Raw genomic sequence first — 25,922 nt, forward strand, 5'->3', positions numbered from 1 at the left:
ATTTTTCTTTACATATAGTCATGAAACAGTTTCAATGTACTTTTTCAGTGTGTGTAACCAATAGACTACAGGAAGGTTCTGCCCTTATTTGCATTCATAAAATAAATATACTTAATATTTGTTGTATGATTGTAGTGTTTTTTAAATTGAAACTGCTGTTCTATTCCGGTTTCCAATCATATTGGCAAGATGTGGTTAGGACACCTGCTCCACCTATTTGTGTGTATCCGCGCGTGCGTGAGATGCGTGTGTTGGTGTGTGTGCGTGCGTGAGATGCGTGTGTGTGTTCAGGTCAGTTTAGCTCTAATACATCAGTTATCTCTAGGAGGACCAATAGAAATGCAGCAACCTAACCCGAAAGAATGAACGAAAGAAAGAAAGAGAAAAAGAAAGGAAGGAGTGAAAGGTAGGTATCAGTAGCCTATCCTATGACAGGTTATGAAATGAGGTCCCATTGAGCAGTTAGAGGGAGAACCCTGCCCCCTAGGGCTGGGAATGGGACTGAGACACCGGCTAACAATACCATGGAGGGGACATAGAATCACTGTGTTAATCAATGTTCCCCATCACATCTTAAATAGACCTCATTATGACTGTTTGATCACCAGCTGTACAAAGACACCCCTCGGAACTAACATCTTAGCCTGCTTCTTTGAAAAAGGGCCACCCCTGGGGCCCTTCATTAGGGATGGAGACAGAGGGTTTTCCGGTACAGCAGATAAAATCACTGGGGGGGGCATGGGCCCCAACCCCAAAAAGACAGTAGGCCTACATCCATCCAGAAACTGAGGTCACAATAGGGCAATTCCATGGTAACAGGTTTAATTCACTCTGGTTATCTACTCCAATTTCAGAGCACTCTAGTCTGAGTGTGCCGGAGTGCAGAATAACAGATTAATTTATGAACGCTCATCAACCGTTGAATATGGCCGGTACCAGTAAACGTCAGCATAAAAAGTGTAATTAAATTGTTGCCAGCAGCACAGTTACAGTCACCAACACTCTGGATAACATGTAAACAGCCTCACCAGCTCTGCTAGGGAGAGTAAAATGGTCAGAGTGAGCTGTTCTCTCATGATGTGTCTGGAAGTAGCTACCAGCTAGCCAACGTTAGCCAGTTATCCTGGGTGCTTGACTGCCGTTGTGAGGTCAGAACGCTCAACCCTACTGCTTGGCCAGAGCGTCCAGTGAGTGCTCTAAATGCTCCGAGAGCAAACGCTCTGAATTTACTAACGGGACAATCTGACAACACTCTGAATTTACTAACGGGACAATCTGACAACACTCTGAATTTACTAACGGGACAATCTGACAACGCTCTGAATTTACTAACGGGACAATCTGACAACGCTCTGAATTTACTAACGGGACAATCTGACAACGCTCTGAATTTACTAACGGGACAATCTGACAACGCTCTGAATTTACTAACGGGACAATCTGACAACGCTCTGAATTTACTAACGGGACAATCTGACAACGCTCTGAATTTACTAACGGGACAATCTGACAACGCTCTGAATTTACTAAAGCCCAGAGCACACCCGGGAGCTCACTCTGGCACAAGGACAACTTTTAAGCATTTGTAAAGAAAATGTTATAAAAACACATTTACTTGAAGAACAGTTTAGTTTCTAAGTTTGGTAACAGAATGAGGGCACAAACAGCAAAAACCGTCATTGTGTTCGCAAACATGTCATCCATCCCCCTGCCATGGAAGGACCATGGTTGGAGTAGAGCAGTGAACAGTTGTGGTTCCCCTCCTAAGTAGTTCTACTTTAAGAAAGCAGGTAACTAGATGTGTTTTAAACATGAGATAACTCCAAGCACCTCTGTCACTTTTGATTACTATCAAAAGTATTACTATTAAAAGTATTTAGCATTTCTTAGCTTGCATGTAGGAAGGTGATCTCTCTTTAAGCCCTGGATTTTATGACCCGTGGCTGCCTGTCTTGACAGGGCTGTTGACTGTGACAGTGAGTCTATATGCTTAAGGATTGTAATCTGGCCACCATGTTGAAGGCAAACTCACACACTCTACCTATCTGACCCAGTTTTATCAAAGCATGAATGAATTATTAACATGTAAAATGGCTCCACAATTATTATGCAGTTAGGGAAATGAGAAATGAACATTTAAGTGCCTGAATGAGCATGTAGATATTAGGTAAATACAGTAGGCCCACAGGTATACAGATGAACAGGTGTGTTAAACCTACTTGTTCTCCAGTTCAACAAATAGCCTAGATACCTGACCCAGCCCATGATGAGTAAGCTTCCATTTCAAAGTATCATAACTTTGCCCAAGTGTTGCATTGATGTTTGTGTGCTGTAGAAATGTTATGATAGTAGCTATTAGAGAGGTATATTAACTAGTGGTTCTAGATGGTTCTAGTGGTAAATAGCTGTTCAGACATTATGCTGCTGTTGTGTTAACATTCCCTTTCTGTCTGTCTGTCTGTCTGTCTGTCTGTCTGTCTGTCTGTCTGTCTGTCTGTCTGTCTGTCTGTCTGTCTGTCTGTCTGTCTGTCTGTCTGTCTGTCTGTCTGTCTGTCTGTCTGTCTGTCTGTCTGTCTGTCTGTCTGTCTGTCTGTCTGTCTGTCTGTGTTGTGTCTGTAGGAATGAGCAGGCAGCCACGTTGTACCAGAACATCAGCATGGCAGAGCCCAGGATGGTGCCTCAGTATGAGAGAGTCATCATGAGTTTCACCAGAGAGATCAAACAGCACAACGCTGAGATGGAGAACCTGGCCCTGGCTGTGAAACGGTACACACACACACACACACACACACACACACACACACACACACACACACACACACACACACCCAACACACACACACACACACCCATCAACGAATGCAGTTCGTTTAAAAACACATACTGTACATACACTGCAGACATTCTATCATACACACCCTCAAATACACACACACCAACACAGATACAATATAATATTATGTTCTACACACACCAAAATAGATCTAGTATTATGTTCTACACACACTAACACAGATATATTAATATGTTTGACACACACCAACACAGATATGTTATGTTCTACCAACACCAACACAGATACAATATAATATTATGTTCTACTCACACCAACCCAGATACAATATAATATTATGTTCTACACACACCAACCCAGATACAATATAATATAATGTTCTACACACACCAACCCAGATACAATATAATATTATGTTCTACTCACCAACACAGATACAATATAATATTATGTTCTACACACACCAACCCAGATACAATATAATATTATGTTCTACACACACCCACCCAGATATAATATAATATTATGTTCTACTCACCAACACAGATACAATATAATATTATGTTCTACTCACACCAACACAGATACAATATAATATTATGTTCTACACACACCAACCCAGATACAATATAATATTATGTTCTACACACACCAACACAGATACAATATAATATTATGTTCTACACACACCAACCCAGATACAATATAATATAATGTTCTACACACACCAACACAGATACAATATAATATTATGTTCTACACACACAAAAATAATATATTATTATGTTCTACTCACACCAACACAGATATATTATTATGTTCTACACACACCAACACCAAAATAATATATTATTATGTTCTACACACAACAACACATATATAATATAATATTATGTTCTACACACACCAAAACAGATATATTATTATGTTCTACTCACAACAACACAGATATAATATAATATTATGTTCTACACACACCAACACAGATATATTATTATGTTCTACTCACAACAACACAGATATAATAATATGTTCTACACACACCAACACAGATATATTATGATGTTCTACATGCACTAACACAGATATTATTATGTTCTACACACACCAACACAGATATAATATATTAATATGTTCTACACACACCAACACAGATATATTATTATGTTTTACACACACCAACACAGATATTATTATGTTCTACACACACCAACACAGATATTATTATGTTTTACACACACCAACACAGATATATTATTATGTTTTACACACACCAACACAGATATATTATTATGTTTTACACGCACTAACACAGATATTATTATGTTCTACACACACCAACACAGATATATTATTATGTTTTACACACACCAACACAGATATATTATTATGTTTTACACACACCAACACAGATATATTATTATGTTTTACACACACCAACACAGATATAACATTATGTTCTACACACACCAACACAGATATATTATTATGTTTTACACACACCAACACAGATATATTATTATGTTTTACACACACCAACACAGATATAACATTATGTTTTACACACACCAACACAGATATAACATTATGTTCTACACACACCAACACAGATATATTATTATGTTTTACACACACCAACACAGATATATTATTATGTTTTACACACACCAACACAGATATATTATTATGTTTTACACACACCAACACAGATATATTATTATGTTTTACACACACCAACACAGATATTATTATGTTTTACACACACCAACACAGATATTATTATGTTTTACACACACCAACACAGATATTATTATGTTTTACACACACCAACACAGATATTATTATGTTTTACACACACCAACACAGATATATTATTATGTTTTACACACACCAACACAGATATTATTATGTTTTACACACACCAACACAGATATATTATTATGTTTTACACACACCAACACAGATATATTATTATGTTCTACACACACCAACACAGATATATTATTATGTTTTACACACACCAACACAGATATTATTATGTTTTACACACACCACCACAGATATAACATTATGTTCTACACACACCAACACAGATATATTATTATGTTCTACACACACCAACACAGATATAACATTATGTTCTACACACACCAACACAGATATATTATTATGTTCGACACACACCAACACAGATATAATGTAATATTATGTTCTATACACACCAATCCAGATAAACTCAGCAAAAAAAGAAACGTCCTCTCACTGTCAACTGCATTTATTTTCAGTAAACGTATGTGTAAATATTTGTATGAACATAATAAGATTCAAAACCCGAGACATAAACTGAACAAGTTCCACAGACATGTGACTAACAGAAATGGAATAATGTGTCTCTGAACAAAGGGGGGGTCAAAATCAAAAGTAACAGTCAGTATCTTGTGTGGCAACCAGCTGCATTAAGTACTGCAGTGCATCTCCTCCTCATGGACTGCACCAGATTTGCCCGTTCTTGTTGTGAGATGTTACCCCACTTTTCCACCAAGGCAACTGCAAGTTCCCGGACATTTCTTAGGGGAATGGCCCTAGCCCTCACCCTCTGATCCAACAGGTCCCAGACGTGCTCAATTGGATTGAGATCCGGGCTCTTCGCTGGCCATGGCCGAACACTGACATTCCTGTCTTGCAGGAAATCACGCACAGAACGAGCAGTACGACTGGTGGCATTGTCATGCTGGAGGGTCATGTCAGGATGAGCCTGCAGGAAGTGTACCACATGAGGGAGGAGGATGTCTTCCCTGTAATGCACAGCGTTGAGATTTCCTGCAATGACAACAAGCTCAGTCCGATGATGCTGTGACACACCGCCCCAGACCATGACGGACCCTCCCTCCAAATCGACCCCGCTCCAGAGTACAGGCCTCGGTGTAACACTCATTCCTTCGACGATAAACGCGAATCCGACCCTCACCCCTGGTGAGACAAAACCGCGACTCGTCAGTGATGTGCAGGTGTTGCTACACATGGTCTGCCACTGCGGGGACGATCAGGCTGTCCGTCCTGTCTCCCTGTAGCGCTGTCTTAGGCGTCTCACAGTACGGACATTGCAATTTATTGCCCTGGCCACATCTGCAGTCCTCGTGCCTCCTTGCAGCATGCTTAAGGCATGTTCACGCAGATGAGCAGGGACCCTGGGCATCTTTCTTTGGGTGTTTTTCAGAGTCAGTAGAAAGGCCTCTTTAGTGTCTTAAGTTTTCATAACTGTGACCTTAATTGCCTACCGTCTGTAAGCTGTTAGTGTCTTAACGACCGTTCCACAGGTGCATGTTCATTAATTGTTTATGGTTCATTGAACAAGCATGGGAAACAGTGTTTAAACCCTTTACAATGAATATCTGTGAAGTTATTTGGATTTTTACCAATTATCTTTGAAAGACAGGGTCCTGAAAAAGGGACATTTATTTTTTTGCTGAGTTTATATTAATATGTTCCACACACCAACACAGATATAATATATGATGTTTTTCTATTGTATTTCTGCTCAGGGCCCAGGACAAGGCCTCCATGCAACTCAGTGAGATGGAAGAGGAGATGGATCAACGCATCCATACAGCCGAGAACAACACAAGGCTTCAGGTGACACACACACACACACACACACACACACACACACACACTTGCCTGATTCACTTCAGAAATGATGTCCGTGTTATCAGGCGGTATCGGCAGGTTGTGTTCCTACAATGTTTAGACAGACTGATAAGAAGGGTGTAGCTCATCTCTTCCCTCATGTCAAATAGAGAGGGATCTGGGATCAGATTACTCATAGAATCTCAAACACACCTCAACGATGGCCAGGTCAGGAGGACTGCTTGATACATCAACCTGTTTTCATGTCTGGATTTTCATCTGACTCAAAGTAACTGCAGTGGGTGGGTGGCCTGGGCGGTCTAGTGTCCATATTCTGAGGTAATGTTATTCCATCACACGCTCTCGTGCTCCTCTCTTCTTCTTCCTGTAGCTTTTCTGTCAGTCTTTCACTGTCCTATCTAATAAAGAGTGAATGCAAAAAGGAGTGGGATTGTCCCAGTCCTTTAAAAACAAGTAAAGTTACTCAACAGTGATATTCCTTGGACTCCCAGTCAACATTATGTGGTGAGGTGACTGAGCGCTCCTTTTCGTGGAATCTGGACATTATTCCCAATCTCATCTGGGGAAATGGTTCCCTCTCTCGTTCCTCTACTCTGGGAACAGTCTTATCGTGAAGAGGGCGTGACAACGCCTCTTCCTCCATCGACAGCATCTTGACTGGCTGCATCACCACTTGGTATGGCAACTGCTTGGCATCCGACCGTAAGGCTCTACAGAGGGTAGTGTGTACGGCCCAGTACATCACTGGTGCCAAGCTTCCTGCCATCCAGGACCTCTATACCAGGCAGTGTCAGAGGAAGGCCCAAAATATTGTCAAAGACTCCAGCCACCCAAGCCACAGACTGTCCTCTCTGCTACTGCACGGCAAGTAGTGCCAATGCACCAAGTCTGTAACAACAGGATCCTGAATAGCTTCTACCCCCAAGCCATAAGACTTCTAAACAAGACTGATAAATAGATAATAAAATGGCTACCCGGACTACCTCAATTTACCTTTTTTTGCACTAACTCTCTTGACTCTACCCTGGACTCTACCCACACACTCACGCATACTCACACTGACTCCCCAACACACACATACACAATTTCACTCACCACATACACTACTGTTAGTCAATTTACCCCTACCTCTATATACAGTACATAGCTACCTCAATTACCTCGTACCCCTGCACATCGACTCGGTACTGGTACTCCCTGTATATTGCCATGTTATTTTTACTTGTTATTTTTCATCGTTATTCACTGTGCCAATATTTATATTTTAAATTTAATTGTTTATCTTATCTTTAACTCTGCATTGTTGGAAAAGCATTTCACTGTTAGTCTACACCTGTTCTCTACAAAGCATGTGACAAATAAAAAACATTTAAAAAATCAGATATTTCCTTTAAGCATTCATGTTCCTCCTGTCACCCAAACGACCCTGGCCCCTCCACCTGTCACCCAAACTACCCTGGCCCCTCCACCTGTCACCCAAACCACCCTGGCCCCTCCACCTGTCACCCAAACTACCCTGGCCCCTCCACCTGTCACCCAAATTACCCTGGCACCTTCCACCTGTCACCCAAACTACCTGGCCCCTCCACCTGTCACCCAAACGACCCTGGCCCCTCCACCTGTCACCCAAACTACCTGGCCCCTCCACCTGTCACCCAAACTACCCTGGCCCCTCCACCTGTCACCCAAATTACCCTGGCCCCTTCCACCTGTCACCCAAACTACCTGGCCCCTCCACCTGTTACCCAAACTACCCTGGCCCCTCCACCTGTCACCCAAACTACCCAGCCCCTTCCACCTGTCACCCAAACTACCCAGGCCCCTTCCACCTGTCACCCAAACTACCAATGGCCCCTCCACCTGTCACCCAAACTACCCTGGCCCCTTCCACCTGTCACCCAAACTACCCTGGCCCCTTCACCTGTCACCCAAACTACCTGGCCCCTCCACCTGTCACCCAAACCACCCTGGCCCCTCCACCTGTCACCCAAACTACCCTGGCCCCTCCACCTGTCACCCAAATTACCCTGGCACCTTCCACCTGTCACCCAAACTACCCTGGCCCCTCCACCTGTCACCCAAACTACCCTGGCCCCTCCACCTGTCACCCAAACTACCTGGCCCCTCCACCTGTCACCCAAACTACCCTGGCCCCTCCACCTGTCACCCAAACTACCCTGGCCCCTTCCACCTGTCACCCAAACTACCTGGCCCCTCCACCTGTTACCCAAACTACCCTGGCCCCTCCACCTGTCACCCAAACTACCCAGCCCCTTCCACCTGTCACCCAAACTACCCAGGCCCCTTCCACCTGTCACCCAAACTACCCATGCCCCTCCACCTGTCACCCAAACTAACCTGGCCCCTTCCACCTGTCACCCAAACTACCCTGGCCCCTTCACCTGTCACCCAAACTAACCTGGCCCCTTCCACCTGTCACCCAAACTACCCTGGCCCCTTCCACCTGTCACCCAAACTACCCTGGCCCCTTCACCTGTCACCCAAACGACCCTGTCCCCTTCACCTGTCACCCAAATTAACCTGGCCCCTTCCACCTGTCACCCAAACTACCCTGGCCCCTTCCACCTGTCACCCAAACTACCCTGGCCCCTTCCACCTGTCACCCAAACTACCCTGGCCCCTTCCACCTGTCACCCAAACTACCCTGGCCCCTTCCACCTGTCACCCAAACTACCCTGGCCCCTTCCACCTGTCACCCAAACTACCCTGGCCCCTTCCACCTGTCACCCAAACTACCCTGGCCCCTTCCACCTGTCACCCAAACTACCCTGGCCCCTTCCACCTGTCACCCAAACTACCCTGGCCCCTTCACCTGTCACCTAAACTACCCTGGCCCCTTCCACCTGTCACCCAAACTACCCAGGCCCCTTCCACCTGTCACCCAAACTACCCATGCCCCTCCACCTGTCACCCAAACTAACCTGGCCCCTTCCACCTGTCACCCAAACTACCCTGGCCCCTTCACCTGTCACCCAAACTACCCTGGCCCCTTCCACCTGTCACCCAAACTACCCTGGCCCCTTCCACCTGTCACCCAAACTACCCTGGCCCCTTCACCTGTCACCCAAACGACCCTGTCCCCTTCACCTGTCACCCAAACTAACCTGGCCCCTTCCACCTGTCACCCAAACTACCCTGGCCCCTTCCACCTGTCACCCAAACTACCCTGGCCCCTTCACCTGTCACCCAAACTACCCTGGCCCCTTCCACCTGTCACCCAAACTACCCTGGCCCCTTCCACCTGTCACCCAAACTACCCTGGCCCCTTCCACCTGTCACCCAAACCACCCTGGCCCCTTCCACCTGTCACCCAAACTACCCTGGCCCCTTCCACCTGTCACCCAAACTACCCTGGCCCCTTCCACCTGTCACCCAAACTACCCTGGCCCCTTCCACCTGTCACCCAAACTACCCTGGCCCCTTCCACCTGTCACCCAAACTACCCTGGCCCCTTCCACCTGTCACCCAAACTACCCTGGCCCCTTCCACCTGTCACCTAAAATACCCTGGCCCCTTCCACCTGTCACCCAAACTACCCTGGCCCCTTCCACCTGTCACCCAAACTACCCTGGCCCCTTCACCTGTCACCTAAAATACCCTGGCCCCTTCCACCTGTCACCCAAACTACCCAGGCCCCTTCCACCTGTCACCCAAACTACCCATGCCCCTCCACCTGTCACCCAAACTACCCTGGCCCCTTCCACCTGTCACCCAAACTACCCTGGCCCCTTCACCTGTCACCCAAACTACCCTGGCCCCTTCCACCTGTCACCCAAACTACCCTGGCCCCTTCCACCTGTCACCCAAACTACCCTGGCCCCTTCCACCTGTCACCCAAACTACCCTGTCCCCTTCCACCTGTCACCCAAACTAACCTGGCCCCTTCCACCTGTCACCCAAACTACCCTGGCCCCTTCCACCTGTAACCCAAACTACCCTGGCCCCTTCACCTGTCACCCAAAATACCCTGGCCCCTTCACCTGTCACCCAAACTACCCTGGCCCCTTCACCTGTCACCCAAACGACCCTGTCCCCTTCCACCTGTCACCCAAACTAACCTGGCCCCTTCTACCTGTCACCCAAACTACCCTGGCCCCTTCCACCTGTCACCCAAACTACCCTGGCCCCTTCACCTGTCACCCAAACTACCCTGGCCCCTTCCACCTGTCACCCAAACTACCCTGGCCCCTTCCACCTGTCACCCAAACTAACCTGGCCCCTTCCACCTGTCACCCAAAACACCCTGGCCCCTTCCACCTGTCACCCAAAATACCCTGGCCCCTTCCACCTGTCACCCAAACTACCCTGGCCCCTTCCACCTGTCACCCAAACTAACCTGGCCCCTTCCACCTGTCACCCAAACTACCCTGGCCCCTTCCACCTGTCACCCAAACTACCCTGGCCCCTTCCACCTGTCACCCAAACTACCCTGGCCCCTTCACCTGTCACCCAAACTAACCTGGCCCCTTCCACCTGTCACCCAAACTACTCTGGCCCCTTCACCTGTCACCTTAAGTGTTGAGTTAATTTTGACAGTAGTAGTTGTGTTTTTTGGCAGTAGTGGTCTCTATATGTTGTCAGTGTGTAAGCAGTTGATGATGATGTTATCCTCTATAGTTGTGTCTTCAGTCCTTGTGGAGGCCCTGAGTGAGGGAATGATGCTAAACCATTGATCCATTGTGTTGTCTGTAGGAAGCCAAGAGGGCCGAGGCAGCTCTAAGTGAGCTGAAGAGACACTATGAGTCCGAGGTGTGTGAGCTGCAGCACAAGGTCCAGAAGATGAAGCTGGTGAGTTTACCATTGGACTATTCCTCATACAGTTCCATCTAGTACACTCTAAAAATATCCTCTACAGTCCAGGCCAAATTTGAAAGACATTTTCACTTTTTCATAAAATTATTAAACTTGGTACCTTTGAACAGTTTGGGGACAAGTTTCATGCTTTTATGAAAAAGTGAACAATTCACCTCAAATTTGGCACCTATTGCCTGAATTGCTAGTCTCGCCAATCACTTCTGTTCACCCACTAAGCATTTTGGTTCATTGGTTCATGAAACAATCAGATGAACTCAAGATAGTCGCCTTTGAATAAAATACATCTATGCTGCTATCTGTGCCTCTGAAGATGCTGATTCGCTGAAAGCAAGCAGCATTTGTGTTACTTAATGTCTACTCCCTCCTCAGATTGAAGACCAGTACAAGAACATCAACATGAAAGACGAGTCTTCAACCCTGAAGAGGAAGATCAACGAACTGACTCTGGTGAGATGGTTCTTCCAGCTAGTTCTATATCACTCAGTACATATCCTTTATCTCTGCTCCATTTCCTGCTCCAGAATCAGTCTGGCTCTGACCCTGATGTCGCCTGTCCCTAACCCCTCTTTCGCTTTCTGCTCTCTTTCTCTGTCTTTTTCTCTCTGCTCTCTCTTTCTCTCTCTCTTTCTCTCTTTCTGCTCTTTCTCTCTCAATTCAATTCAATTCAAGGGGCTTTATTGGCATGGGAAACATGTGTTAACATTGCCAAAGCAAGTGAGGTAGATAATATCTCTCTCTCTCTCTGCTCTCTTTCTCTCTCTCTCTGCTCTCTTTCTCTCTCTGCATTTCTCTCTTCACTTTTGCCATCTTTCACGTTTGCTCTATTTTCTCTCTCTCTCTCTCTCTCTCTCGCTCTCTCTCTCTCTCTCTCTCTCTCTCTCTCTCTCTCTCTCTCTCCCCCTCCCTCCCTCCCTCCCCAGGAAAACCAGAGGTTGAAGCAGGAGTTGATGCAGTCCCACACTAACATAGCCTTCCTGCAGAGTGAACTGGACTCTCTGAAGAGTGACCTGACAGACCACAGCATCAACTCGGAGGGGTGAGACACAACACACACAAAGCATTTTAAGGCATTTTTATATTACACCCTGTCAATCCAGGATGAGTTACTGTAACATGGGTGTTGGAAATCACAGGAGGCTGCTGAGGGCAGGATGGCTCATAATAATGGAGTGAATGGAATGATATCAAGCACATAGAAACAATGTATTGGATGTGTTTGATACTGTTCCATTTATTCCATTCCAGCCATTACTTTGACCCCATCCTCCCCAATGAATCTGCCACCAGCCGCCTGTGTTGGACACCCATTGTGCATGAGACATAATCATCTGTACAATCTCTCGTAAAATGCCTTACCTGGGGTGGTAACATGTTTGGCAGGCCTGTAACAGGATATCCTGGTGTGAACTCACACTCACAAAGAGTCTCACAACACGGTTACCTGGCAACCAGGCCGGGGAGATAGATTTCACACTGTGCCTTTGAACCCGTTCCATTCAAACAACGTTTTTTGTTGTGAATGTGTCGATTCTTTGAGAATGCTGAAGTGACTGCTTTGTCGGCATTATTAGAATGTAAACCTGTTCATGTGCAGTGCCTATAGAAAGTCTACATGGATTTCTTCACGTTTTATTGTGTTACAAAGGAGGACTAAAATGGATTTAATTGTCATTTTCTGTCAACAATCTACACAAAATATTCTGTAATGTCAAAGTGGAAGAAAAATTATATATTTTTTGGGATTAAGGAAATAAAAAAAAGCACTGCATCTCAGTGCTAGAGGCGTCACTACAGACCCTGGTTCGATTCCAGGCTGTATCATAACCGGCCGTGATTGGGAGTCCCATAGGGCGGTGCACAATTGGCCCAGCGTCGTCCAGGTTAGGGTTTGGTCGTCGTTGTAAATAAGAATTTGTTCTTAACTGACTTGCCTAGTTAAATAAAGGTTAAATAAATAAATAAATATACCTTGATAAGGTAAGTATTCACCCCCCTGAGTCAATGCATGTTAGAAACACCTTTGGCAGCGATTACAGATGTGAGTCTTCTTGGGTAATTCTCATAAGAGCTTTGCACACCTATATTGTGCAATATTTGGCCATTATTTTTCTATTTATTATTCAAGCTCTGTCAAGGTGATGGGGATCATGGCTAGACAGCAATGTTCAAGTCTTGTCATAGATTTTCAAGCAGACTCTGTAGCTGTTTTAAAATCACCAATGGCCTCATGGTGAGATCCCTAAGCAGTTTCCTTCCTGTCCTGCAGCTCAGTTCAGAAGGACGACTGCATCTTTGAGGTGTCTGGGTGGTTTAATACATCATCCACAGCATCATTATTAACTTGACCATGCTTAAAGACATATTCAATGTCTGATTTGTTATTGTTACCCATCTACCAATCACTGCCCTTCTTTTTGAGGCCTTCGAAAGCTCCCTGGTGTTTGTAGTTGAATCTGTGCTTGAAATTTAGTACTTGACTAATGGGACCTTACAGATGTTATATGTATGGGGACAGAGGAAGGGGTAAAGTTCAGTACTTGACTAATGGGACCTTACAGATGTTATATGTATGGGGGACAGAGGAAGGGGTAAAACTCAGTACTTGACTAATGGGACCTTACAGATGTTATATGTATGGGGGACAGAGGAAGGGGTAAAGCTCAGTACTTGACTAATGGGACCTTACAGATGTTATATGTATGGGGGACAGAGGAAGGGGTAAAATTCAGTACTTGACTAATGGGACCTTACAGATGTTATATGTATGGGGGACAGAGGAAGGGGTAAAACTCAGTACTTGACTAATGGGACCTTACAGATGTTATATGTATGGGGGACAGAGGAAGGGGTAGTCATTCAAAAATCATGTCAACCCCTATTATAACTTCCATATAACGTATTATGTGATTTGTTAAGCAACATGTTTCTTCTGAACTAATTTAGGCTTGCCTAAACAAAGGGGGTGAATACTTATGCAACAACTATATTTTTGTTATTTATTTAATTTATTTGTAAACATTTGTAGAATTGTCTTTTCACGTTTACATTATGGAGTATTTTGTGTAGCTAAATCGGGAAAATATTACATTTTAATTAACAATTACATTTATTTAAATCCCACTTTGTAACGCAGCAAAATGTGAAAAAAGTTCAAAGGGGTGTCGACTTTCTATAGGCACTGTATGTGTTATGAGAGTTTATGTAGTATGTGTTATGAGAGTGTACTGTATGTTATATGTGTTATGAGAGTTTATGTAGTATGTGTTATGAGAGTGTACTGTATGTTATATGTGTTATGAGAGTTTATGTAGTATGTGTTATGAGAGTGTACTGTATGTAGTAGGTGTTATGAGAGTTTATGTAGTATGTGTTATGAGAGTTTATGTTGTTTTGAGTGTACTGTATGTAGTATGTGTTATGAGAGGGTACTGTATGTAGTATGTGTTATGAGAGTGTACTGTATGTAGTATGTGTTATGAGAGTTTATGTAGTATGTGTTTTGAGTGTACTGTATGTAGTATGTGTTATGAGACTACTGTATGTTGTATGTGTTATGACAGTTGATGTAGTATGTGTTATGAGAGTGTACTGTATGTAGTAGGAGTTATGAGAGTTTATGTAGTGTGTGTTATGAGAGTTTATGTATGTGCTTTGAGTGTTTATGTAGTGTTATAACAGTATAATAGTGTATGTAATATGTGTTATGAGAGTATATGTGTAAGTTGTGAGTAACTATGTATGTGCAGATACGAGGCGATGATGAGAGAGTTCTCTGATGAGAGGGATAACCTGGAGCGACAGATAGAGATCCTACAGTAAGTCTGACCAATCACAGTGCTCGCCTGACACACAAACAGGAACACTGACCAATCACAATGCTCACCTGACACAAAATCAGGAACACTGACCAATCACAGTGCTCGCCTGGCACGCAAACAGGAACACTGACAGTGCTCCTCTGACACACAAACAGGAACACTGACCAATCACAGTGCTCCTCTGACACACAAACAGGAACACTTCAAGACGACGAACCTTATTTTTTAGAAGTATTGAAAAGTTTCTGTTTTCATTAGCCAACCTGTCAATGGTACTTTTGATCACCCCCTTCCCATTCTAATCCTCTTCCATCCCTCCTCTCTCTGTTTCTCTCCCCTTTTTTCCCCTTCCTCTCTCTTCTCTGTTTCTCTCCCTCCTCTCTCTCCCCCCTCCCTCTCTCTCCTCTGTTTCTCTCCCTCTTTTTCTCTCCATCCTCTCTCGCTGTCCTTTGTTTCTCTCCCTCCTCTCTTTCTCTCTTCTGTTTCTCTCTTCTTCCTCTCTCCTCTGTTTCTCTCCCTCTCTCTCTCTCTGCTCTGTTTCACTCCCTCCCCTCTCTCCTCTTTCTCTCCCTCCTCTCTCTCTCTCCTCTCTCTCTCTCCTCTTTCTTTCTCTCCCTCCTCTTTCTCTCCCTCCTCTCTCTCCTCTTTCTCTCCCTCCTCTCTCTCTCTTCTTTCTTTCTCTCTCTCCTCTATTTTTCTTCCTACTCTCTCACTCTCCCTCTTTTCCTCCCCCTCTATAGGGCAGCCAACAGGAAGCTTAATGACAGTAACGATGGGCTGCTCAGGTCCCTTGAGAACAGCCTCAGCAAGAGCAACAAGGTGAGATTAGACACCTGCATCACCATGGTAACAACACCAGCACACTCGTTCTCTCTCGCCCTCCCTGCCTCTCATCTTTGTCCCTCTCTTTCAATCTGCCCCCCCCCCATCCCACACCTTCTATCCTCCTCTACCCATCATCTCTCTGATCTGTCTGATCTGAACGTCGGGTTGAATCTCTCAATGCTAGTCCTGGGGGCTTGTCTGTTGGATCAATCATCTGAACCCTGTATGAGAGGCAACGATATCAACATTAGATTTCAGTCTTGAAGCCTGACTCACTTTCCTCATAACCTCAGAACTTCCACTCAGCTTCACACACTCTCATCTAACGGTCATTCCTGTGCTAACACAGAGGGTTCAGCGCACACACACACACACATATACACACACACACACATGTATATGCACGCACACACACACACACATGCACGCATACATGCATGCACACATGCATACACGCACTCACACACAGGCACACACACACACACACACACAGGCGCACACACACACACACACACACACACACACAGTTGTGACAGTGATGTTGTGGTTGTGTTTCAGCGTGATAGCAGTGCTTCCCCAGCCAGCATCATTAGCAGGAGGAGCAGGAACAACTGTTTCTCATCCCCATACTTGGACAGGTAAGACAGGACCAGCAATAACCTGGCGTGTTTGTGCAGGTTCACACTGCACATCCACATTCCTTAAGTTCTAGACCTCAGCTGAATCTGGGAATGAATGGTGAGGCTGTTGAACAAGTTGAGGAGACTAAATTACTTGGCGTTACCTTAGATTGTAAACTGTCATGGTCAAAACATATAGATTAAGTGGTTGTAAAGATGGGGAGAGGTCTGGCCGTAATAAAGACATGCTCTGCTTTGTTGACACCACACTCCACAAAGCAAGTCCTGCAGGCTCTAGTTTTGTCTTATCTTGATTATTGTCCAGTCATGTGGTCGAGTGCTGCAAGGAAAGACCAGGCTAAGCTGCAGCTGGCCCAGAACAGAGCGGCAGGTTTTGCTCTTAATTGTAATCATAGGCCTGATATAAATACTATGCATGCCAATCTCTCTTGGCTAAGAGTTGAGGAGAGACTGACTGCATCACTTCTTCTTTTTATAAGAAACATGAATGTGTTGAAAATCCCAAATTGTTTGCATAGTCAACTTACACACAGCACTGACACACACACTTATCCCATCAGACATGCCACCAGGGGTCTTTTCATAGTCCCCAAATCCAGAACAAATTCAAGAAAACATACAGTATTATATAAAGCATCTCATATTGCTCAAATAAACAGCAAACCTGGTTTCAAAAAACCAGATAAAGCAACACCTCGCAGCACAACACCTCTCCACTATTTGACCTAGATAGTTTCTGTGTATGCATTGATATGTAGGCTACGTGTGCCTTTTAAAAAATGTATGTAGTTCTGTCCTTGAGCTGTTCTTGTCTGATGTTCTGTATTATGTCATTCTGTATTATGTTTCATGTTTTGTGTGGAACCCCAGGAAGAGTAGCTGCTTTTGCAACAGCTAATGGGATCCTAATAAAATACCAAATACAAATGTGTGTATGCTCAAACTCAAGTATATGCCAAATTATTCTCCGGTGGAAAATGTGCACTGAACACGTGCCTGTTTGCATTGTAGACTGTGCTCATAGCCGTCCATGGAGGACAGACCTGCACAGTCAGTGTTTGCGCTCCCAAGTGGCACAGAGGTCTGAGTCATTACATCTCAGTGCTAGAGGTGTCACTACAGACCTGGTTCAATTCCAGGCTGTATCAAAACCGGCCGTGATTGGGAGTCCCATAGGGCGGCGCACAATTGGCCCAGCGTCATCCGGGTTAGGGTTTGGCCGGGGTAGGCCGTCATTGTAAATAAGCATTTGTTCTTAACTGACTTGCCTAGTTAAATAACATTTTTAAAATGTTATAGCATGGTTGTTGGAGCTAGCTTAGCAGTAGAAAGGAAAGGTTTAAGTTTCTAGCAGACTGTGTGGATGTTGTGTCCGTCCTGGCCCAGGTTCTACCAGGGTGTGGAGGATGTTGATGAGGATGAGGACCCACTGGGAGGCCTGTTTGGGGGTGGTGGTAGGGGCTCCCTGGGGTGTCGGAGGCCCGGTCTGGACACGCTAGCTCTGGCTCTGTGCGACCCGGGCATGCAGCGCAGACGTAGCTACGAGGTGGACAGCCTGCCCGAGAGCTGCCTAGACAGCGGCATGTCCACGCTGCGCGGCTCCAACTACGGATATGACTCTGAGCAGGAGGTCAAAGGGCACGAGGAGGAGGAGGAGGAGGAGGAGGAGGAGGGACAGAGGGTGGCCAGGATCACAGATGGCCTGACGGAAGACAACTCTGACAACGACGTAAGCCATACACACACAGACATTATACACAATTCATCTACTTATACTAAGCACACATATTGTGAGTGATAACTGTCATTGTGTACTGACGTTAATGCTCTAGTGTTGATGTGTCAGATTGCAGAGGTGCGGAACAAGATGGTGTTCGGATCAGACAATGGTTCTGTCCTGGACTGGAAACCCTTGGATCCAGTCAGCCAGAACAGCTCGGGAGCGTCCACACGCAAAGCCCTGTCCGCCATCACCAATGAGGTACAGGACAGAGGGATGGCATGTGGGGAGAGAGGGAGGAGAGGAGAGTAGAGGAAAGAAAAGGAGAGGAGAAAAGGGGGGAGAGGAGAAGAGAGGAGAGGAAAGAAAAGGAGAGGAGAGGAGAAAAGTGGGGGAAGGAAAAGAGAGGAGAGGAGAGGAAAGGAAAGCTCAAACTTTTGGTACTTTTGATGACACCCAGACAGACCCTTTGTGGTAGAAAACACTAGTATGGAGATTAACAGAGAGACGTGGTAGAAAACACTTGAGTGTAAATGTTTGACTTAGTTCAGGACAAACTGCTGACTATGTTGACTATGCATGACTGAGTCAAGGTGTGCCTTTAATTCTCTCTCTGTCTCTCTCTCTCTCTCTGTCTCTCTGTCTCTCTGTCTCTCTCTCTCTCTCTCTCTCTCTCTCTCTCTCTCTCTCTCTCTCTCTCTCTCTCTCTCTCTCTCTCTCTCTCTCTCTCTCTCTCTCTCTCTGTGTGTGTGTGTGCGTACAGGCAAAGGAGAAGGAGTCAGCTGACCTGGGATATATGACATCAGAGAAGGCCTACCGGGTGGTGTTGGCAGGTGACGCGGCGGTGGGCAAGTCCAGCTTCCTGCTCCGCCTCTGCAAGAACGAGTTTCGAGGAAACACCAGCGCCACCCTGGGTGGGTGTGTTAGCTCTCACCTGCGTACATAGTCAACACTGACACGGCTCTATTCCACAGTGGGGGGGTTGTATTCATGGCTAGCTGCCTGGGTCAGCTATAGGAGATATGTTTAGCAGTGGGATGGTCTTTGGAATAGTGTGTTTGAACACCCTCTTGTGTTTGTCCTCAGGGGTGGACTTTCAGATGAAGACTCTGGTAGTGGATGGAGAGCCTACCCTACTACAGCTATGGGACACAGCAGGCCAGGAGAGGTGTGTGTGTTAAAAAAATAACACAGCGTGTTAAATCACCACTGTGGAGTCTGTGGACCCATAAGCACACTGCAATAGTGTTAAATTAACACACTACTTAGTGTCCATTCTAAATTCTAATATAAATTGTAGAGTTACCAACCATAACTGTATTTGTTAGTGACGTGGTTGTTGCATCCATCCATTTTTGGTCCTATGGACTTCATCAAGTGTGATCCTAAGGGTCTACAGACACACTTTCAGTGTTGATATTTAACACTGGACAATTTGCTTTGTACCTCCTTATCTGCATCTTTGTTTTGAATATTGCAATAACTTTTTTCCAGTATGGCGAATCCCCACAATTTGTCAATTTCAGCCAATGTTTGGAGTGGTTCTGTGTTGACCTTTAACCCTGTGTGTGTGTCCCAGGTTCCGCAGCATTGCTAAGTCCTACTTCAGACGAGCCGATGGCGTCCTCCTGCTGTATGATGTCACCTGTGAAAAGAGCTTCCTCAACGTCCGAGAGTGGGTGGACATGATCGAGGTAGTAATATTTTATTGATTTATATAATAACTGATTGGATGTATATAATAACTGATTGCATTTGTATAATAACTGATTGGATTTATATAGTAACTGATTGGATGTATATAATAACTGATTGGATTTATATAGTAACTGATTGGATGTATATAGTAACTGATGGGATTTATATAGTAACTGATTGGATTAATATAATAACTGATTGGATGTATATAATAACTGATTGCATTTGTATAATAACTGATTGGATGTATATAATAACTGATTGGATTTATATAGTAACTGATTGGATTTATATAGTAACTGATTGGATTTATATAGTAACTGATTGGATTAATATAATAACTGATTGGATGTATATAATAACTGATTGCATTTGTATAGTAACTGATTGGATTTATATAGTAACTGATTGGATTTATATAGTAACTGATTGGATTTATATAGTAACTGATTGGATTTGTATAATAACTGATTGGATTTATATAATAACTGATTGCATTTATATAATAACTGATTGGATTTATATAATAACTGATTGGATTTATATAATAACTGATTGGATTTATATAATGACCTGATTGGATTTATATAGTAACTGATTGGATTTATATAATAAGTGATTGGATTAATATAATAACTGATTGGATTTGTATAATAATTGATTGGATTTATATAATAATTGATTGGATTTATATAGTAACTGATTGGATTTATATAGTAACTGATTGTATTTATATAATGACCTGATTGGATTTATATAATAACTGATTGGATTTGTATAATAATTGATTGGATTTGTATAATAATTGATTGGATTTATATAATGACCTGATTGGATTTATATAATAACTGATTGGATTTGTATAATAATTGATTGGATTTATAGAATGACCTGATTGGATTTATATAATAACTGATTGGATTTATATAGTAACTGATTGGATTTGTATAATAATTGATTGGATTTATATAGTAACTGATTGGATTTATATAATGACCTGATTGGATTTATATAATAACTGATTGGATTTATATAGTAACTGATTGGATTTATATAGTAATTGATTGGATGTATATAATAACTGATTGGATTTATATAATAACTCATTGGATTTATATAATGACCTGATTGGATTTATATAGTAACTGATTGGATTTATATAATAACTGATTGGATTAATATAATAACTGATTGGATTTGTATAGTAACTGATTGGATTTATAAAGTAACTGATTGGATTTATATAATAACTGATTGGATTTATATAGTAATTGATTGGATGTATATAGTAACTGATTGGATTTATATAATAACTGATTGGATTTATATAGTAATTGATTGGATGTATATAATAACTGATTGCATTTGTATAATAACTGATTGGATGTATATAATAACTGATTGGATTTATATAGTAACTGATTGGATTTATATAGTAACTGATTGGATTTATATAGTAACTGATTGGATTAATATAATAACTGATTGGATGTATATAATAACTGATTGCATTTGTATAGTAACTGATTGGATTTATATAGTAACTGATTGGATTTATATAGTAACTGATTGGATTTATATAGTAACTGATTGGATTTATATAGTAACTGATTGGATTTGTATAATAACTGATTGGATTTATATAATAACTGATTGCATTTGTATAATAACTGATTGGATTTATATAGTAACTGATTGGATGTATATAATAACTGATTGGATGTATATAGTAACTGATTGGATTTGTATAATAACTGATTGGATTTATATAATAACTGATTGCATTTGTATAATAACTGATTGGATTTATATAGTAACTGATTGGATTTATATAATAACTGATTGCATTTGTATAATAACTGATTGGATTTATATAGTAACTGATTGAATTTATATAGTAACTGATTGGATTTGTATAATAACTGATTGGATTAATATAATAACTGATTGCATTTGTATAGTAACTGATTGGATGTATATAGTAACTGATTGGATTTGTATAATAACTGATTGGATTTATATAGTAACTGATTGGATTTATATAGTAACTGATTGGATTTATATAGTAACTGATTGGATTTATATAATAACTGATTGGATTTATATAGTAACTGATTGGATTTATAAAGTAACTGATTGGATTTATATAATAACTGATTGGATTTATATAGTAATTGATTGGATGTATATAGTAACTGATTGGATTTGTATAATAACTGATTGGATTTATATAATAACTGATTGGATTTATATAATAACTGATTGGATTTATATAGTAACTGATTGGATTTATATAGTAACTGATTGGATTTATATAATAAGTGATTGGATTAATATAATAACTGATTGGATTTGTATAATAATTGATTGGATTTATATAATAATTGATTGGATTTATATAATAACTGATTGGATTTATATAATGACCTGATTGGATTTATATAGTAACTGATTGGATTTATATAATAAGTGATTGGATTAATATAATAACTGATTGGATTTGTATAATAATTGATTGGATTTATATAATAATTGATTGGATTTATATAGTAACTGATTGGATTTATATAGTAACTGATTGTATTTATATAATGACCTGATTGGATTTATATAATAACTGATTGGATTTGTATAATAATTGATTGGATTTGTATAATAATTGATTGGATTTATATAATGACCTGATTGGATTTATATAATAACTGATTGGATTTGTATAATAATTGATTGGATTTATATAATGACCTGATTGGATTTATATAATAACTGATTGGATTTGTATAATAATTGATTGGATTTATATAATGACCTGATTGGATTTATATAATAACTGATTGGATTTATATAGTAACTGATTGGATTTGTATAATAACTGATTGGATTTGTATAATAACTGATTGGATTTATATAATAACTGATTGCATTTATATAATAACTGATTGGATTTATATAGTAACTGATTGGATTTATAAAGTAACTGATTGGATTTATATAATAACTGATTGGATTTGTATAATAACTGATTGGATTTATATAATAACTGATTGGATTTGTATAGTAATTGATTGGATTTATAGAATGACCTGATTGGATTTATATAATAACTGATTGGATTTATATAGTAACTGATTGGATTTGTATAATAACTGATTGGATTTATATAATAACTGATTGCATTTATATAATAACTGATTGGATTTATATAGTAACTGATTGGATTTATATAGTAACTGATTGGATTTATAAAGTAACTGATTGGATTTATATAATAACTGATTGGATTTATATAGTAATTGATTGGATGTATATAATAACTGATTGGATTTATATAATAACTGATTGGATTTATATAATGACCTGATTGGATTTATATAGTAACTGATTGGATTTATATAATAACTGATTGGATTAATATAATAACTGATTGGATTTGTATAATAATTGATTGGATTTATATAATAATTGATTGGATTTATATAGTAACTGATTGGATTTATATAGTAACTGATTGTATTTATATAATGACCTGATTGGATTTATATAATAACTGATTGGATTTATATAATAACTGATTGGATTTGTATAATAATTGATTGGATTTATATAATGACCTGATTGGATTTGTATAATAATTGATTGGATTTATATAATGACCTGATTGGATTTATATAATAATTGATTGGATTTATATAATGACCTGATTGGATTTATATAATAACTTAATGGATTTATATGACGCTTTCCCAGGTGCTCAAAGCTCTTCACATAGTAAGGTTGAAACTCACGTCATCCGCCACCAATGTGTAGCACCAGTTGGGTGACGCCACGGCAGCCATCTTGTAGTGTATACAATCAGTATCTTCCATAACACTAGATAACACAAAACATTCAATACATTTACTGTGGTGACTTTGGAATGGTTGGGGCTTTGATGTATAAGAATTTGAGGTTTTGTCATCACAACAATATGCAATAGATGAAGCCTGCTGAAGTCCCTATGCACATGCTGAAGTCCCTATGCACATGCTGAAGTCCCTATGCACATGTTGTCGAGTGTCATTTGATGGGTGACAAGTGCAGTATTTGACCCCAGTGTTGGAAAATTGTGTTCTCACTCTGTTTTTCTCTTTATTTTATGTGCAGTCTACATGTAAGTGCTATGTGTTGCATGTGTATGTTTGATTCTTGGTGACTTTCACTTTGCTAAAATAGATGTATGCTACGTACGGTACTGCCTGTGAATTTGTAGTGTGAAGTGTTGCATTGATTGAGCGACTGAGTAGTGTGCATTTAAATACACATACAGAACCAGTCAAAAGTTTGAATACACCTACTGTACTCATTCAAGGGTTTTTCTTTATTTTTACTATTTGCTACATTGTAGAATAATAGTAAAGACATCAAAACTATGAAAAAACATATGGAATCATGTAGTAAAAGTGTTAAAGAAATCAAAATATGTTATATTTTAGATTCTTCAAAGTAGCCACCCTTTGCCTTGATGATAGCTTTGCACACTCTTGGCATTCTCTCAACCAGCTTCAGCTGGAATGTTTTTCCAACAGTCTTGAAGGAGTTCCCACATATGCTGAACACTTGTTGGCTGCTTTGCCTTCTCTCTGCGGTCCAACTCATCCCAAACCATCTCAATTGGGTTGAGGTCGGGGGATTGTGGATGCCAGGTCATCTGATGCAGCGCTCCATCACTCTCCTTCTTGGTCAAATAGCTCTTACACAGCCTGGAGGTGTGCTGGGTCATTAAGCGCAAACCAGATGGGATGGTGTATCGCTGCAGAATGCAGTGGTAGCCATCCTGGTTAAGTGTGCCTTGAATTCAAAATAAATCACAGACAGTGTCACCAGCAAAGCATCCCCACAGCATCACACCTCCTCCTCCATGCTTCATGGTGGGAACCACATATGCAGAGATCATCTGTTCACTTACACTACTTCTCACAAAGACACGGCGGTTAGAACCAAAAATCTCAAATTTGAACTCATCAGACCAAAGGACAGATTTCCACCGGTCTAATGTCCATTGCTCATGTTTCTTGGCCAAAGCAAGTGTCTTCTTCTTATTGGTGTCCTTTAGTAGTGGTTTCTTTGCAGCAATTTGATCATGAAGGCCTGATTCACGCTGTCTCCTCTGAACAATTGATGTTGAGATGTGTCTGTTACTTGAACTCTGTGGAGCATTTATTTGGGCTGCAATCTTAGGTGCAGTTACCTCTACTGAACTTATCATCTGCAGCAGAGGTAACTTCCTTTCCTGTGAGAGTCCTCATGAGAGCCAGTTTCATCATAGCTCTTGATGGTTTTTGCGACTGAACTTGAAGAAACTTTCAAAGTTCTTGAAATGTTATCCATTGACTGACCATCATGTCTTTAGGTAATGATGGACTGTCGTTTCTCTTTGCTTATTTGAACTGTTCTTACCATAATATGGACTTGGTCTTTTACCAAATAGGGCTATATTCTGTACATCACCCCTACTTTCTCACAACACAACTGATTGGCTCAAACGCATTAAGAAGGAAAGAAATTCCACAAATTAATTTTTAACAAGGCACACCTGTTAATTGAAAAGCATTCCAGATGACTACCTCATGAAGCTGGTTGAGAGAATGCCAAGAGTGTGCAAAGCTATAATCAAGGCAAAGACTGGCTATTTTGAAGAATCTCATATATAACATGTTTAACATGTCTACGCAACAGCCAGTCTAATCCAGTGGCGCGATTTTCAAATACCTTAAAAATCCTATTACTTCAATTTCTCAAACATATGACTATTTTACAGCTATTTAAAGACAAGACTCTCGTTAATCTAACCACACTGTCCGATTTCAAAAAGGCTTTACAACGAAAGCAAAACATTAGATTATGTCAGCAGAGTACCAAGCCAGAAATAATCAGACACCCATTTTTCAAGCTAGCATATAATG

The 25,922-nt window shown here is 41.5% G+C and overlaps 1 protein-coding gene across 2 annotated transcripts in view; it reads left to right on the forward strand.

Moving 5' to 3' along the window:
- Positions 1-25,922, forward strand: part of LOC106585863 (ras and EF-hand domain-containing protein) — a 31,274-nt gene that overhangs the window by 799 nt on the left and 4,553 nt on the right. The window contains exons 2-15 of one of the 2 annotated variants that reach the window (XM_014172579.2): positions 326-406; positions 2,620-2,766; positions 6,337-6,427; positions 11,156-11,251; positions 11,648-11,725; positions 12,199-12,314; positions 15,025-15,093; positions 15,837-15,915; positions 16,480-16,559; positions 17,949-18,291; positions 18,409-18,543; positions 19,046-19,196; positions 19,369-19,450; positions 19,862-19,976. In XM_014172579.2, coding sequence (XP_014028054.2) covers positions 363-406; positions 2,620-2,766; positions 6,337-6,427; positions 11,156-11,251; positions 11,648-11,725; positions 12,199-12,314; positions 15,025-15,093; positions 15,837-15,915; positions 16,480-16,559; positions 17,949-18,291; positions 18,409-18,543; positions 19,046-19,196; positions 19,369-19,450; positions 19,862-19,976 — 1,626 coding nt within the window. In that variant the 5' untranslated portion in view covers positions 326-362. The remainder of the gene's footprint in view (positions 1-325; positions 407-2,619; positions 2,767-6,336; positions 6,428-11,155; positions 11,252-11,647; positions 11,726-12,198; positions 12,315-15,024; positions 15,094-15,836; positions 15,916-16,479; positions 16,560-17,948; positions 18,292-18,408; positions 18,544-19,045; positions 19,197-19,368; positions 19,451-19,861; positions 19,977-25,922) is intronic. The other variant, XM_014172577.2, reaches the window with a different exon arrangement.

Source organism: Salmo salar, chromosome ssa24 (assembly GCF_905237065.1).
Source record: "Salmo salar chromosome ssa24, Ssal_v3.1, whole genome shotgun sequence".
Lineage (NCBI taxonomy): Eukaryota > Metazoa > Chordata > Actinopteri > Salmoniformes > Salmonidae > Salmo > Salmo salar.